Source organism: Alligator mississippiensis, chromosome 2, assembly GCF_030867095.1.
Source record: "Alligator mississippiensis isolate rAllMis1 chromosome 2, rAllMis1, whole genome shotgun sequence".
NCBI classification, from domain to species: Eukaryota; Metazoa; Chordata; order Crocodylia; family Alligatoridae; genus Alligator; species Alligator mississippiensis.
Genome location: NC_081825.1, coordinates 162,930,173 through 162,947,843, shown reverse-complemented (window position 1 = coordinate 162,947,843; position 17,671 = coordinate 162,930,173). Strand labels below are relative to the sequence as shown.

Sequence of the window (17,671 nt, the reverse complement as noted above, 5' to 3'; positions counted from 1 at the left end):
TGTTCTGTTTCTGTTAATGACATTCACATGTGGGTGGGAGAGGCTGTGCATGTCTCTTGGCATGCGGGAGTGGGTGAGGGTGTGTGTGCATGTTGTCTGAAGGCGGTATTAGAGAATCGGGTCTTGCCTAAGCATGGTCTCGTTCACTGTTATTCTTAGCTATTGTGAAAAGGACATGAAGAATGATGGGCTGATTACTGAAAGGGCTCTGTCTTCTGCTTCCCCTGGCCTCACGGCTGTGAGAATTGCATTTCCTGTCAAGATAGTGTTTATCTTTGTAGATTATGAAAGGACAAGCAGTTTTTTGCCTGGATTGGCTACCACAAGCAGTACTTATACCCTTGAATGGCGTATGGTCATACAGGGTGCATCTACACGAGACGCTAACTGCTCAGTAGCCTAATAACACTGTACAGTAGCGGGCTGGGCAAAACCCATACTAATATGTTACTGTGCAGGAGTATTAAGGTACTGTGCAGTTAGCATTTGAAAAACCTGTGTGCTAGAGCTACTGCGCAGTAGCATGAGTTACTGCATATTGATTTAGTACTTGGTTATCCAAGTACTAAACTTAATGTGCTGTAACTATGGCCCATTAATGAACAAGTAGATGCACCTACAGAGAGTCTCCCAAGTTTCAGGGATTCCATTATCCAGTCTGACAGCATTTCCATTGACTCTGCTATGAAGCTGGAGGAATTAGAATCATAGAAAATTAGGGTGGGAAGGGACCTCAGGAGGTCATCTAGTCCAACCCCCTGCTCAAAGCAGGACCGTCCCCAACTAGATCATCCTACCCAAATCTTTGCCTAGCCGGGTCTTAAAAACCTCCAAGGATGGGGAGTCCACAACTTCTCTGGGTGACCTGTTCAACTGTTTTACTACCCTCCTAGTGAGAAAATTCTTCCTAATATCTGCCCTAAACTTCCCTTCCTGCAACTTGAGACTGTTGCTGCTTGTTCTGTCATCTGCCACCACTGAAAGTCTAGCTTCATCCTTTTTCGACGCCTGCCCCGCCCTTCAGGTAGTTGAAGGCTGCTATTAAATCCCCTCTCAGTCTTTTTTTCTCTAGACTAAATAAGCCCAGTTTCCTCAGACTCTCCTTATAAGTCATGTGCTCCAGCCCCCTCACCATTCAGTAATAGTAGGCTGCTTCATTCTTTTGTCCCATCATTTGGAAGGATCACACTCTTTCTTAGTACTACATATGTCTACTTAAAAATATATCAGTCTTCCCTTATGATATGGTGGTCCCTTGAGTGCATGTTACTAGTGATAAAGGGATAATTATCACTGCCATCATCACAGAGCCATCATTTCTACATCCCTGATTTTCCAGTAGGTTATCAGCCTATGTGGTATCTCACTGATATCAGGTGCTTCTGTTTAAAAGCCTATGTATATGTATCTATTATATCAATGCTGGAAGCAACACAACATAATATCCTTTTCTTTAACATTATAATTTGGCAAGAAGTGATTAGCTTCTAATGATTTCTGGCCTAGTAGATAGACCTCCATAGACTCCTGAAACCAGATGGGGAAAGAGGTTTGAAGCTTGGTGACATCTCAAGAAGACAGATGGCAGCAGAGGAGCATTTGTAGAATGACAGAATTTATATAGGAGTTTTGGTGACCTATCTCTATGACTTCTCCCTTTTGCTAATTTTTGTTAGGATTTCTAATCTGTTGTTGTTGTTATTACAATGACTGACTTGAAATTCTCAGTTATAGATGCTTACCACAAGATGGCAACACTTACTTAAAAATATATATTTCTTCTAGTTCCCAGAGATGAATGACATGGTAAGAGAAGAAGTAACGGGAAGGAAAAAAGATTTAACCTTCTTCCTCATCCAGAATGCTGGTTTACTGACAGGATTTGCTGCTATACTACTGATTACCTTGTATGCAGGAGACATTGAGTTGGAATAATGTGACTGAAGATGTTACCAATAATGAAGACATTAAGTAAATTAAAAATGGAAGAACACTTGAAATCCATAAAGGGACTTTCAGTTCATCTGCTTGGTTTTAAACAATGACCCTGTTTTCTTCTGGAAACTACAGATAATTATATTCTCCTTTTAGGACTCCCAAATCAGTCCTATAAAGGGGACTTTCAACTTCTACATATTACAGAAACCTGATTGAGAGATTTGTATTTTAATTGAATACCTGCATAATGATAAAAATAGCATTATATGTTCAATGGAATTAAGCAGCAGGCAATGCACACGTACTCCATATGACTCAGATTAAATGGAAGAGGGATTCCTTGAGAAGGACATCAATACAGAAGAAAATTGGTGAAAGCTCATGGTCTTATTGCAAGTATTATGAAGGAAGAGCGGTATAAAACTGGTTAATTATAATGTGGTTTTTTGCAGGGTTTGCTGGTGTAACCCCTAAAAAAAAATCAAAATTATTTTAAATAGATATGAATTATGCTAAGATTTTAATTAGTAATTAACAGTGGAAGGAAAGATACCCAATTGCTGCTTTTCATCTTTTCTTTTTTATGTGCACTAGGCAACTCTAGATCTATTTTGAGAGCCACATTTTTAATAAGTAAAAATGTTATATGAAATTTATAGCAATTTGTGAATTTTATATTGATCTAAAGCCATTATGTAGCTTTACATTTTACAAGCATTTTAATCTTGAATTGTTTGACCTTATTTTTTTATTCAGTTATATTTTAAATTCCTTGCAAATTACTCTAAAAAGAAAAAAATTGCCTTAATTTTGGAAAAACTGTAATTGTGAATATTGCCAAATAACTGTTAAGAAAAAAAATTAAAATCAATATTCAGGAGGCTTTTCTGTTGCATGTGTCAGTTCAGTGAAAAATATAGCTAGGAAAATATACATCTTAGAGGAGTAGCCCTATGTTTCTTGCATGCTCAAAGTTTTACTGGATCATATTGGAGCCAAAATCTTGTTTATAAGAAAGGTTTTTGCAAATAATACAACTCAATACATTATGAGGGGAGAAGTGAAAGAAATAAACACAGCATTTCTTTTTAATTACCTTAATCTAGGACAGGGCTGCCTAACTCCTGGGCTGTAGGCAGCATGTGGCCTGTGAGAGGTTAAGTTGAATCCAATCAGTTTGGGCTTCTAAATGGTTGCTGCTCTCCCCATTTCTTCTGCTACTGTTGCCGGGGGGGGGGGGGGGCAAGGCAACATGGCTTGCAGGGCTCATGGAGCCCTGTGGGTTTGAGGGGGGAGGCACTGAGTCCCAAAAGTGGCTTTACAGCATGGCAAGGGCAGGGGATGCACGGTAGTGGGGGGCCATGCAGCACGGTGTGGAGCCCCCAGCCTATTAGATGTTGGACAGCCCTGTTCTAGGACACTTATACTGTTTAAAAGTTCCTTATTTATTCACATACCACATTCACCTTTTTCTCAAAAATTAGCAATGGAAAACGTGGGGGACAAGGTACTGTTTTAAACAAGGAAAATGATTTTGAACAGTTTATTTGAAAGGAAATTTTTTTCTTTGTTCTGCCTCCTCAGAACAAGGTTCTTGTCTTATTTGGAGGCATGTAATATGTGAATAAATATAGGAAATATCACCTTCAGCCTCATTTTCTACTCGTGTGGAGAGACTGGGCTTTTGTTTTTTTGTTCATGATTAAGATATATTTTCTATAAGGCCTTCAGAATGATTTATTGAGCAAATTTCTTGTATCTTAGTTTCTAATGACATTAAAATACTCTGTTAAACTACTTTGAGCAGTTACGTTTTTAAGACAAAACACGCGGGAACTAAATGCCACTGGTTATGGCTGATCATTTAAAATGTTGTAGCAGGGAGCTTGGTGCTCCTGCTACTTGAAGGGAAGGCAGGCTGCAGGTGAGGCAGAGGGCAATTAAGGGAGCTGCATAAGCCAAAAGGGGCTGGGCTTTCACGATATAACCCTAGGGCTTGAGCTGGGTAGGCAGTCTAGCCCTGAGGGCCATAGAGGGAAGAGCTCCTGAGCTGGTTGCAAGGAGACCCTCTGTTAAAGCATCCCAGTTGCTTGGAGTAAGACAGCCTTAGGGCCTGGGATTTGCAATTCCAGTTGTTTAGGGATTGAGACTGTAGGGGTGGTGGATGTCTTAACTGGTCCAGGACCAGGGCCCAAGGGATAATGGCCAAGGCCAAGGAGCATGGCTGCAGATGCAGAGGAATGAGAGAAGGCAGGGTCAGGGACCTGCAGCCTGTGGGGGGTGAGAACCAGGGTAAGGGACCCATAGCCCAGGAGAGGCATCACAGCCACCCTTGGGGTGAGACCTTGTTACAAACATACATTAACAAATTTTTAAAATATTTTGTTTGCTAAATCAAAAATACATTTGTTAGATGCCCACGCCACCCCATTTTCAATTCTCTGCAAGGAAATAATGTCTTCACATTATCCAGTATTCTCTCTCTTTATTCATTTTCTCTGTTGTCTCGTGGTTTTAGAGTGACTGACTGGTCAAGAGTGGCAGAGCTGCACAACAGGCAGCCCTCTCAGTCAGCAGTGAGGGGTGGGGGTGGCTGCCATCTTGCCTGCTCCCCTTCATGCTGGAAGCTCCTTTTCCCCACTTCCCCCTGGTGGGCTGCGTGGCCAGGCTGCAGCGGCCATGAGGACTGCTGGCTCCTGCTATGGAGCCAGCATTTTAAGTACTTTTTTTTTTTCTCTGCAGGTTTTGCAGACATTACCATATTTCACAGACACTGCCTGATTTTGCAAAATCGTGAATTGAGTAGGTCCCTAAGCATGTGTAGTAAGAACTCATTAGAGAGACCTTTCAGATGGAGGGACTTTTCATTAAATAGTGTATAAAAGCAATAAGACTTACAGTGATTTTTTTTTTTCTGACAACACCTTGTAAAAGGAAATTTAGGGCATGGCCACACAGCGCTGAGCAGAATGCGGGGCCCAGCCATCATTTTGTGGTGGGGTGTGGTGGGCCCCCTCCTCCACACCTCTGATGGGCCATGGGCCCCAGTGACCCTGCCCTGGGCCACTGATTGGCTACAAATGCTGCCTGTCATGTGGCCCAGCCCCTCACCACTGATTGGCTGTGAGGACTGTCCATGATGCAGCCCTGTGCCTCACTGCTGATTGGTGGAGAGGGGTGCAGCCACATGACAACCAAGAAGTGGTGAGGGTCAGGGGCAGTGGCCATCTTCCCAGCAGCTCTTTAAGCTGGAAGCCTTTTCCCCCTTCCCAGGCTGCTGTAGCGCCCTGAGGACTACTAACACCATCTGAGGAGTCAGCATTTTATTTTCCAAGTATTTTTTTTCTCTCTCAAATTTTTGTGGATTTCATGGGCATTGCCCAGATTTCACAGGCATTGCGTGGATTTTGCATAATCCGTGAAATTGGGAATTTGGTAGGTCCCTATGTATGACTTGTGGCTAGTCATTTGCTACTTTGTAATTTTTTTAACCACCTAAATATTTGGGGCCCAGGAGTATCTGGAATGTGGGGAAGATACAGTCCCTGCTCTGTGCCAATTTTTCATTTCCATACAGAGCATCAGAGACATAAATAAAAACTCTCTTAAAAGGCAATTAAGTTTTGGCATCGATCTATCTATCCATCCATCCTTTAAAGAATGGAAATAAGATGTTGAGAGAGAAACTTCATTGTTCTTTTCTAACTTGTTATTGACAGCATTGTAGCTGGTAACAAACTTCTGTACTAATTAAAGGTTTCATTTCCAATGCCAGCTGGTACTTTGACAGATCTACGAAGCTTTTTGCTTGCTTATCAAATTTGCTTCATCTCATATGAAACCTTAACAATGACATCATATGCTTTCATATTAATTATATCAACAGATTAGTGCATTTGACCGTCATACACTTCATGCATATGGGAAAATACTGTCTTAACGCTACTGAAGTTTCTTGTGATGGTGTTCACACCACAACAAATTTTATTGAATTCAGCTGGACTCATACCACCTTTTGTTTTTAGCTAAAATATACAAGTCTTTATAGATAAAGATGAATAATGTATAAATGATACTCAGGCAATCAGCATACAGAATAATAATATGGACAAAGGATGAGTGCTAGGTTGTTTTAGATTTCTTGCAAAAGGGGTACAAAAAAAGTAAAACAATCCAGATAAAATCTATTGGAAAAAAGGGTATTTTAAAAAATAATTATTATATCCTTTGAATCAATTCATTTTTCATCCACCTCCATGTAAAATAAATCTTTGTGCACTGGTTAATGTTTATATCAGACATTGTAATTTCTGACATTTCAGTGAGATTTTTATAAAATGAAAATTTAAACCTCCTATTGGATTGAAAAGTTCTGATTCAACATTACTGATAGAGTTCTGCCCAGTCCCTCCATAATTTGCGTAATGGTCAGCACATGTATATGAAGAATGATTTCTAAACTGTGACATACTGGGCGCTACACAAGATTCCTTACTGCACAGTAGAGCTAATTACTGCATAGTAAGTGTCACTGTCTACATGTGCTGACCCTTACAGTGCAGTAATTTGCTCTACTAGACAGCTACTTGCAAATGCAACTAGCAAATTAACTGCCGAGTAATTACTGCACAGTACAGCACACGTAGATGGCTGACCAGGAGCAAATTTACTCCCTGTCAGCTGGGCAGCAAGGGGCGGGAGATTGCTACTTGCCCCCTGGAGCTGCCTGCTGTCAGAGCATGCTCCAGCGGTGGAGTCTGGGTGGGGACAATATCTCCCTGCCCCAACAGCAGGGAGCTCCCAGCCCCCACTCTGCAATTGCAGAGTGGGGGCTGGGCGCTCCCTGCACAGGGAGAGTTCTCTGCCCTGTCTGGAGCTGGCTGGGACCTGCCCCTGGCCAGGACAGTTTCTGGTCAGCCCCAGGCTGCATGGGGAAATCTGCACATGCAGCCTGGAGGTGTCTGGGGTCTGTCCCATTTTAGGCAGTCTCCAGCCAGCTCCAGGCTGAACATGCAGACTTCTCCATGCAGCCTGGGGCTGGCTGGGAACTGTCCTTGTCAGGGGCAGGTTCCAGCCCTGCAGACTTTTCCCAGCCTAGTGCCCCACTTGGACGATGGAGGTACAGGGTTGCGGGGGAGGGGTAGGTCCCTGGCATTCACTGATAGCTTCCCTACCGGCAGAACAGGGCAGGGGGCTGGGACTTTTTCCAAGCTCCCTGCCCCCAGTCAGGGAGCCAGGGCTGGAAGCTCCCTGCTTCTGGGGCAGGGGGGACATTATCCCTGCCCAGGCTCTGCCACCAGAGCCTGCCCCGGCAGCAGGCAGCTCCCAGGAGCAGGGAGCAATCTCCCAGCCCGTGCCAGGAGACAGCTGTCTCCTGGCCCTATGCTCCCTGCCAACCCCTGAGCTAGCACCCGGGGGAGTCTAGAGCTCCCCTGGGCTTCTGCAGGGGGCCAGTGCAGAGCCAGAGAGGGCAGGAGCAGACTGCTGCCAGGAACAGCAAACCTGCTCCTGAATCCCTGTACGTGTTGACATTTGCCCAGGTTGGGTTTATAAACCCACCCTGCAGCATTTCTACAGGTAGACTCACCCACTGTATAGCACAAACATACCTGATTTTGAATTAAATGGGTCTCTAATGCCAGTAGCAATGTAGCTGTAGGAGCACAGCTTTTGGTATGTGCTACCTGCCCAAATATTTGCTCTGCTTCTCTGACTGGTTTTACAGCCTCCCACTTAGCTGCCTGCAGCCAGGCCTAGAATGGAAGGGGTATCCAGGCCAGTTATTTTAAAGCTAGCTTAGTCCTATCTATACTACAACTAACCCTTTTCTTTGGAAGTAACCACCACTGTCACTTTTAGATCCACTAGTAGGTTTAAAGCTTTACAAATCTCCCATGGCTCTCAAGAATGTATAGGTTTCCCTAGTCATCAATTACCTTGGTTCTGTGATTTTTCATAAATATAGGCATCAAGGGGGGAGGGGGGGGGAAGAATCCGAGAGAGAGAGAGAATGTTTTTCTCCTTTCTACAATCACAGTGAAGCAAATTCTGCAAAGTGAAGAGAGTTATATTAGTAGAAATTAACCCCAAATCTGTTGCTTGTAACATAATTTGGGAATCTATGATGATGTGTTTCTTGTCTGTAGTTCATGGGATGAAATAGAATTCAATAGTTTTTAGATGTGTTTTGAAACTGTGCCTTAAACTCGTCAAGCATTTTTCCTTAAAGCATTTGAGTATTGCCTAAGCAGGCATCTGTTTGCAAAACAGCATCTTAGATCATGAATGAAACATAGAAAGGAGTTGTTTGTATAGTGACATGTTAATTAGCTCTAGGGTGATTTCAGAGCTCATCAGATTAACATCGGACATTTGGCCTTTCAGCTGAGCAATCTGTCCTGATGATGAGACACACAGAAGGACAGACTCATGTGCATGGTAGAAGTAGATGCTAGCAGGTCATTCCTAAATAATTTTACTCAAAATATTTTACTTCAATATGACTCCATTCTCCTCAATGGGAGTTTTCCTGAGGTAAGGACAAAATAAGATGGGAAGGCTTTTTTACTCTAGGTATGCATGTTTTATTTACCAAAGTAAAAATAAGTTTGAGAAAATACCTTTTGTTTAGCAGCATTTTTCAGGTTGACAATTTACGTGGGATAGTAGGATCTAATACAGCTCCTAGTTCTGTGTGTGTGTGTGTGTGTGTGTGTGTGTGCGCGCGCGCATGCGCAAGTGCGTGTGCACCAATATACCTCAGTGGAGCATCTTAAGAACCTAATGATAGATTTTGACTTAGAATTACCATATTTACCTGACTCCAAGATGACTGTGATTTTTAAGATGACCCCGCCCCCCCCATTAGATTCTATATAATTATAGATTTGTCATAAATTTCCATGTATAGAATTAACTTTAGCAGGGTTGTCTTTGCTGTGGCAGGAAGGGCAGCAGCAGCAAGGGGCAGGTGGTAGAGAGGGTAGCTTGACCATGGCCTCTTCCCTACCCCCATACCTTGCCCTTCTGTTGCTTTCCTCACCTCTGGTGTCTGGCCTTCCAGCAGCTTGCTCCTCCTGCCTTCCTTCCTGGTGTCTCCCACACCTACTTGCCTTCTCCCTGCTCCCCAGCAACTTACCCCCAACTGCTGCCTGACCCCCTCCCCTACTGCTGCATGCTGTACTTCCAGGTGCCTCCACGATGGGTCCTGTGCTGCTTCTTGGCTCCGTGCTGAGCCAGGGAGCCGTGTATGATTCAGCATGGACTCAGGGAGCAGTAGGACCCAGTGCAAAGCCAGGAAACAGCAAGGGAATTTGGACTGCCCTGGCGCTGCACTGATTTTCTTGCCACTCCTGACTCTACATAGGGTCATACAGGGAGCTGGGAGGGAATGGGTGTGGAGCCAGGCAGCAGTACAGGACCGCTGATACTTGATTCTAAGATGAGGCTTCATTTTCCCCATGTTTTATGGGGGGGGGGGGGGGGGGGGGAAAACTCATCCATTTTGTTGTTTCAACGGGACAATGTTTCATTTCAAAAGCACTGTTCTGCTTCATTTCGTCAAAATTGTTTTGCTGTTTCAACACTGTTTTGATGTTTTGCACATAGGCTATAATGGGGAAACACAAAACTGCCTATAACTTTGGAATTTCTTGCCTGATTAGGATGAAACTCACAGAGATGGTAGCCCTTTCTGAGGCCATGAAGGCTGCCAAGTTTCAAAGAGATAGGTTAAGGGGTTTCTGGGAAATTGCACCTCAAACTGCTAAAACCAAAACTTGTGTCACATGTGTGTTTAGGCACAGCAGGGAGAAAACTGTAGGGATGGTAGCCCCTGCTGAGGCCATGGAGCCTGCCAGCTTTCAAGGAGATAGGTGAAGGGATTTCTGGGAAACTGCACCTCAAGCTGCTGACAAGCAAAACTCGTGATATGTGTGACTTTGTGTGTGTGTTAAGGCATGCCCTTACTGGTGCTGGGGCCTCTACACAACATGGTAGTGTGCCCCAATAAGGGCTCCTCCTCCCCTACAGCCTCATCTCAGTCCACCACTTTAAATGACAACAGGTAAAATAATAACTTAGTTACGAGCAGCACAGGAGTACCAGCAGCATCTCAGGCAGCCAAACTGTGACGGAGCCTTTCTTTCCTGTCCTGCAGGAGCTTCTTCTCCAGCAGCTGCCAGAGAACTCTTCCTGCCAGCCCCAGCCCTGGGGCTTAGATGTGCCCAGGGCCCTGCGTTCTTCCAGTCAGGTGCTAGGGGTGTTGGTCTAAGGACATGGCATTGGCAGACAAGGTCCTTTGGATCAATTTAATCTGGTATCTTTTAGCAAACCAACTGAATAGTTACAGAAATATATTTTAGCAAGTTTTCAGGTTGAAAAACCCTTTGTCAGGCTGAGGAAGCACTTGCAGTTTGTGCATGTGCTGTTCCTGGATAGAAGGGAATAGTAAAGAAGCCAGAGGCTGGCATGCAATGCAGGCAAGAAAGCCAGTCCTTGAAAATGGAAATGGAGGTGTCAGGGGGTGAGGGACAGGCTGGGGTGGCAGGCGGGAAGGGGGATGTAGCAGCACAGGTCAAAGTGGAGAGGTACCTGGGGAGTCAGATGTCCGGCAGGTTTTCATGTGTCAGAATTCCATTGTCTATACTGAGTCCATGAATTTCTGTACTAGGAAGTTGATGAAATGCAGTTCATAGGCTCGTCTGTGAAAAGTCTCTGCACATGTTCTGTTTGAGAGTCCAATATTGAAACATTCTTCGCTACAGATTTCTACCCATGCTAGTGATGCTGCTATTGTCTGGGATCTCTGGAGGGAAAGTCATGTAAGAGCTGAGGATTGTCATTTATAACATCTGTCTACAGCAGTGTCATTGCATAGGGGATGTACGGGGGTGCATTTTACCCCCTGAGAGTGCTGGTGCACCCCTGACAGGCAGCACTCTTCGCTTAGGCGATGGGCAGGGGGAGCAGGTGGGAGCACTGGTGCCCCCGCTGCGAGATCTGGCCGGGGAGTGGGGCACTCGGTGGAGCCCCGCTGGCACTTCTGGGAGCACCGCCAGCCCTGCTGGCACTTCTGGTTGGCGTGATTGGGGGCGGGGGCATGTGCCCCCCCCGACTCAGATGGCACCAGTCGCCCATGGTCTACAGTGACAACTGTAGTGACAAACTGTTTTGTGGCATTCTCTCTTGCAGGAGTGGACTGGAAACTCCTGCTTACCCTTGTTGTCCCCTTGTTCCTCCTCCTTTTTCTCCTTCCAGCCAGTGCTTTCTCCATCAACTATTTATGCAAAGAATTTGCTGAAAGTGTGAAGAGACTTTGGTTTGAAAAGATTGGGGATGATGGGGGTCCAATCCTGCTGCTAAGCCCCTGCAAGTCTTCCTAATAGCAATGGCAGGCAGGGAGGCAAAGATGCTTGGCACTTAGAATGGGTGAGCCAGTCAAATAGGATGCTCCAGCATACTCCTTGCCCTGCATGCTCTTGGCAAGGGCTGGGTTTCTGCAGCTGTTTTGTGGTGCTGTGGGAGGAAGGCTGCAGAGAGTTTCTCTCCAGAGTTTGTGCTTTTCTGTTCTATATTCTTCAAAGGCATTGTCTTTGGTTCTCTGCTCCCTTGATTGACCCAAAGGGAGCTGCTCAGAGGGGCTCATTCTCTGCCTTTAGCTGCCATTTCCCTGCAGAGAGTGGGGCCAGGTATAGGGTGCATGGGTGCTGGGGCTGGATTTCATAGATTTCATAGACATTAGGGCTGGAAGGGACCTCGGAAGATCATCGAGTCCAGCCCCCCGCCCAAAGGGCAGGAAGTCAGCTGGGGTCATAGGATCCCAGCAAGATAAGCATCCAGTTTCATCTTGAAGGTGTTCAATGAAGGCGCTTGAACAACCTCCGGTGGCAGGCTGTTCCAGACCTTGGGGGCTCGGACAGTAAAGAAATTCTTCCTTATGTCCAGTCTGAAATGATCTTGTAGTAGTTTGTGACCATTCGTCCTCGTCATCCCTTGGGGCGCTCTGGTGAACAAACGTTCCCCCAGATACTGGTGGTCACCCCTGATAAACTTGTAGGTGGCCATCAGATCACCCCTGAGCCTGCGCTTTTCCAGGCTAAAGAGCCCCAGGGCTCTCAGCCTGTCATTGTAGGGTCTGCTTCCCTGACCTCTGATCATGCGCGTGGCTCTTCTCTGGACTCTCTCAAGCTTCTCCACATCCTTTTTGAATTGTGGAGCCCAAAACTGGACGCAGTACTCCAGCTGCGGCCTCACTAAGGCCGAGTACAGGGGGAGAATGACGTCCCAGGATTTGCTTGAGAAGCATCTATGGATGCAAGTCAGCGCTTGGTCGCTTTACTAGCCACAGCATCGCATTGCAGGCTCATGTTCATCTTGTGGTCAATGATGACCCCCAAGTCTCTTTCTTCCATAGTGCTAGCCAACATAGCACTGCCGAGCCTATAAGGATGCTGCGGGTTTTTTTTCCCAAGGTGGAGAACCTTGCATTTATCGGCGTTGAACACCATCAGATTCTCGTCCGTCCACTTGCTGAGACTGTCCAGGTCAGCCTGGATCATCTGCCTGTCTTCTGGTGTGGATGCTTTGCCCCAAAGTTTGGTGTCATCGGCGAACTTGGCCAGTCCGCTTCTGACTCCAGTGTCCACATCATTAATGAAGATGTTGAACAGTATGGGTCCAAGGACAGAGCCCTGGGGGACCCCACTGGTCACAGGACACCACGATGAGTGACTTCCATCAATTACTACCCTCTGGGTCCGACCCCAGTGCCAATTTTCCAGCCAGTGGATCGTGGAGGACCCAAGGCGACAATTGGTCAGTTTCTCCAAGAGACGATCATGGGACACCAGATCGAAGGCTTTTTTGAAGTCAAGATATATGACATCAATCTCATCTCCCTTGTCCAGGTGATAGGTCACCTGGTCGTAGAAGGAAATGAGATTGGTCAAACAAGACCTACCCGCAACAAACCCATGCTGGCTATCCCTTAAGATGTTGGCGTCGGCCAGTCCATTAAGGATGGCCTCCTTAATAAACTTTTCTAAGATCTTCCCCGGGATAGAAGTCAGGCTGATGGGCCTATAGGTAGCCGGATCCACTTTCCTCCCTTTCTTGAAGATAGGCACCACATTGGCCTTCTTCTTCTTCGATTCTCTTGGTCCTTCCTAGGGATGGGTGTGTTTCTGGGCCATTCTTGTTCTGACCAGCAGGCTGCTGTGTTCCCAGGTCTTTGGTGATGTTGGTCTCCTTCTTTCAGAGTTTCCTATGTAACCTGGGTGGTACTCCAAGAGGTACCCCCTCTCCAATTGAAGGATCAGAGTAGGTGCACAAGTGCTGTGGGAGGTGTAGGGACCCTCCTCCCCCTATAGAGCACAGCCAGATCGCTAATGGGGACTTAATCATATACCTTTTAATGAGAGACCAGTAGTGGGAACATAACCGGTATAAACCAGGTGATTAGGGGAGACTACAACTCCCCAAGGGGGCAGGATTCAATAAAGGTTAGACACTTACAATCATAGACATATTCATCCAGTTGATAAAAGACAGGGTTAACAAAATATAAAACACAAACAGCAGAACAAACAAACTGGTTGGCAAAATATAAAATGCACAAAATACAAAATGTCAAATAACAAGGAATATAGGGCCTAGGTACCTGTAAGGGGGGAGGGGGAGATGGAAAACATAATGACCCCTTTTCACTACAACAAGAACTTCTCCCTGTCACTTCACTCACCCCAAGCCATCCCAGCTGGGACTTGAACTCAGCTCTTCCATGCAGTAGGCAGATACTCTACCACACAGCTGCCAGTGCTGGTGCTTTTCCAAGTTGCTAGGGATCTTGACCTTCCAGGAACCCCGGCCTCATGTAGCACTGCCTGGCCTCTTGCTGGAGGAGCTGGAAGCAGAGCTGGGAACCTCTCAGATCACTGCTCAGATCCTTGCTGGATCTAGGGAGCCTCTCCTGCTGGCCACAGCCTCTCGTGGGGATCCTGAAGCCCAGCGGGGAGCCTCTCCTGCTGGCTGCATGCCGCACTACTGAGGATCCAACTGCTGCCTGCAGGTCCCACTCCTTCAGGTTCTTCTGGGGCAACTGCTTCCGCCCTGCTGGCCCAGCTCTTGCCAGCTCTTTGGAACTCCTTCCTTGCTCTCCCTTGCTGGTCTCTACTGAGCAGTGCTGCCCCTTTTATCTCCCTCCAGGTGACCCAAGGGGCCAATCAGGGGACATGGAGGGTGAGTCTCTGGGGCCTGATTGGTGAGGAAAGGGAATCCCCAGCCCTCCAGTCATCTTTTACCCTTTCAAAACCCCTGAGATAAATCACTACCAGCTAGCCCGTCATACCTATATAAGGCACTTGGTACCACATTGGCCTCTTGCCAGGATGTTGCCCATATGAAATCCCAGCTCCAGTAATCTCTGGAGGGCACAGATTACATGAATGCTTCTGAGAGAGAGATGAGGACCCTGTTCTTTCCAGACATGGCCAAGTCCTCCCGTGTCCTCACTTCTCTGTTGCTTTATGTCTGAAGCTGGTTTGCTTCATGGTCTTCCCTTGTCCTTTCCCTTGGACAGTCTCCTCACTTGTTCCAGGTTGGACGGGCAGTTCTAGTATCAGGGGAGATGGGGAGGACTCTTGGGTCCGTCAGCCAGAAGGTCTTCCTTACTTGCCAATGCATTTCTTGGGTTCCAGCAAGTTGTGACCATCCTGGAACTCTCAGCCAAGGGCCACCTGGACCTCACCCTGTGCACACTGTTACCAAATTTGCCCATTACTTTGGGGTGTACTCATTTATTAAAGGATAGTTTCTAGGGTCTTGGTGATTCTGTCAATGTGCTGCTTGTGTTACTATATGGAGCTGTATTTCTCCCTTCTGCAAGCCCTCACCCCCAGTGGAGCTATCTTGCAGGACTCAATCTCAATGGGACTGGGTTCCTCCAGTCACCAAATCAGTCATACACACAAACACACACAAATTAACGTGACACGCCTGACCTGGCCGGGCTGATCAGCATGGACAGGCTGACACCCTCATATGCCAAGAATCAGTTCATAAGAGCAACAATAAAATGCAGTCAGACACAAGCACACAGGTAAACAGAATCCCCCTGAATCCGGCTGGGTGTCCAGCTGACACCCTCATGGGCCAGCATTCAGTTCATAAGGGCACGTCTGAGTCAAACTGGGTCAATCAGCCTGTACAAGATGATCCCCTTATGTGTTTCAAACTCAGCACGTCCCAATCTTTGGCCTCTTGATGAGCAGACCCCACAATAATTTAGGCTTCACAGGGATCTTTAGCATAGGTAAAAGAAGCGTTGCTGCAGAGCACAGGAGGAAAGAGAAGCAGAGAAGGAAAAATATACCCAATTACTACCAGTTTGACTATAAAAGTTATTTATTGCTAAGCATATGAAATATATAATAGTACTAGTAGTAATAGACATGCAAAAGAAAAACAAACACAAACAATGACAATACTACCCTGGTTTCACTAAGTATTTGGGGAAACTTAGCTCAAGCTTAACTAATACAGTTCAGGTTCAGAAGTTTATGCCTAGACAGAAGAGAGAGAATGCTGGGGTCTCACCTAATCCACGGTACCCAGGCTGCAAAGCTGACAGGCACAGTCCGTAGCACAATCCTTGAAGAGAGAGACGATCTGTTCTTCCAGCGTCCCAAGAATGACAGGGGATGGTGTCAGCACAGGAGTTTTCTTCTTCTTTCCTTTTCCTTCTTTCCTCCTGCTTCTTCTTCTTTTTCTTTCTCTTCCTTTGCAGCACACACACTTACAGATTTTTATACCCTCAGTTTAGCTGCTTCGAAGCACCCTCAGTAGTGTAAATCATTGTCTTTTCTATTGACAAGAGGTTATCTGATTTGGACCATCTCAGGAAACTGATCGATAATCAGGAAACACTTAAGATTAGGGAGTAACCCAAATACTTGGGAGCCAGCTTGAAATTCCTATGGATGGCAGATATACTGATGGGATATCTCATGGATTCTTCAGGAACAATAGATAGCTTGCAGCATCAGGATTTTGGATTTTTACTTGTTGTGCACAAGCCTCAGCTTAGCATGACTTTTACAGATCTTACTATAGTCTTTTAACAGACTTAAAGCAATTATTGGGGTGCTCATAACCTTTTGTGGAGAGGACTCCCACCAGTCGTCTCGGGAAAGATATGACAACACCTGGGATTAGGGCTCCAGCAGGCTGGATGCTGTGATGAACCCTTAACCATTGTTCAAATGTTGCCCATACCCCCTCGGACTCGATCTCTTGCCTCAGCATTCCCTAACCCGGCAACCAAGTTTTAGTCAATCAAGTTTAAATAGGCCTCCCATAGTGGGACCGGGGAATGTACAGCCCGAGATGCCTATTAAACTTAGAGCTGTGTGTGTGTGTCTGTGGGGGAAAAGTCCTTAGCAAATCCAGATTAGAACTGGTCTGATAAATGCTGAGCTGGGTGTGTGTGAACATGGGTTGATTAACATTTGAAGCACAGATTCCCCATCATGCAATGCTCTCCTGCTTCTCTGGTCCCAGAATTCACTGCAGTCTCTGCTTCAGGCTTTCTGTTCTCCATCTCTCATGTAAATGAATGGTCATCTGGTTCCATCTCGGATGTAAATGAGACCTAGGGCAGTTGATTCACTCTTGTTACCCTTATCTGGTGAGGGTCTTAGGTGCATCTCTCACTGCATCTTAATCAGTTTCATTTAGGTAGAGGAGGGGAGGGAGGGCGGGGGGTGAGTCCTTGTGAGTCAGACAGACTGCATCCTGTGCCAGGGTTGCCCAAGAACACAGAGCTGAGACGTAACAACACTGGTGGACTTTGGTGCTGTCATGAGTAAAGTACAGGTGTCTGGGATAGTCAGCCGCCTGAAGGTAATTGCACTGGGGGGTTTCTCACCCTTCCTGTATATACCCGTGAGAAGAACAGCTTGGCAGTGGCTACTCTCCCTGGTAATGCCTTCTCTCAGGGGATGTGCTCCACATCAGGTGTCCAGTGATACAGAGGGGAGCACAATTTCTACTACTCACATTTTTCATGTCTCAGGTTAATGGGTCAACAGTCAACAAACCCCTTTCAAGCACTGAGGCAACTACATCTGTTGTTCACCTAGAGAAAGAGATTCTGTATTTCTCACATCTTTCAGTTAGCCTTTGGAATGCATGAGGAACACCACAAGAAAGAAACGCCGAGCCCTCATCATCAGAGACTCCATCCTGAGGGGAATGGAGGGTCCCATCTGCCGATCCGACCCCATGGTGTGCGAGGTATGCTGTCTACCTGGGACTTGGATCCAGGATGTTACAGGCATGATCCCAAAACTCATTTGACCTTCAGACCAGCACGCCATGGTCCTAATCCATGTGGAAACAAATGACACAGTGGGGAGCAGTCCAGACCACCCTGGGAGCCAAGCTCAAGGAGACAGGGGCGCAGGTGGTATTCTCCTCTATTCTCCTGGTAAATAGACGTGGTCAGCACCATGAGGCCTGCATCGGAGTGGACAACCGGCAGCTTTGGAGTTGGTGCCACCAAGCAGGTCTTGGGTTCCTTGACAACGATCCACTTTTTCGCGCAGTGGGCATGCTTGGGTGGGATGGGTTGCACCTCTCTCCTAAAGGCAAGTGTCTCTTTTCTTCCAGGTTGACTGATCTTGTATGGCATGCTTTAAACTAGCTTCGCTGGGGGATAGGGCCACAGGGGGAAATG

At 46.3% G+C, this 17,671-nt stretch overlaps 1 protein-coding gene across 2 annotated transcripts in view; it reads left to right on the top strand.

Annotated features, from left to right (window-relative positions):
• SLC39A8 (solute carrier family 39 member 8) overlaps positions 1-3,736 on the top strand; it is a 46,199-nt gene extending 42,463 nt beyond the window's left edge. For both annotated transcript variants that reach the window (XM_019488179.2, XM_059722346.1), the window contains exon 8: positions 1,786-3,736. In XM_019488179.2, the coding sequence (XP_019343724.2) occupies positions 1,786-1,935 (150 nt within the window). In that variant the 3' untranslated portion in view covers positions 1,936-3,736. The remainder of the gene's footprint in view (positions 1-1,785) is intronic.
• Positions 3,737-17,671: the final 13,935 nt, after the last annotated feature.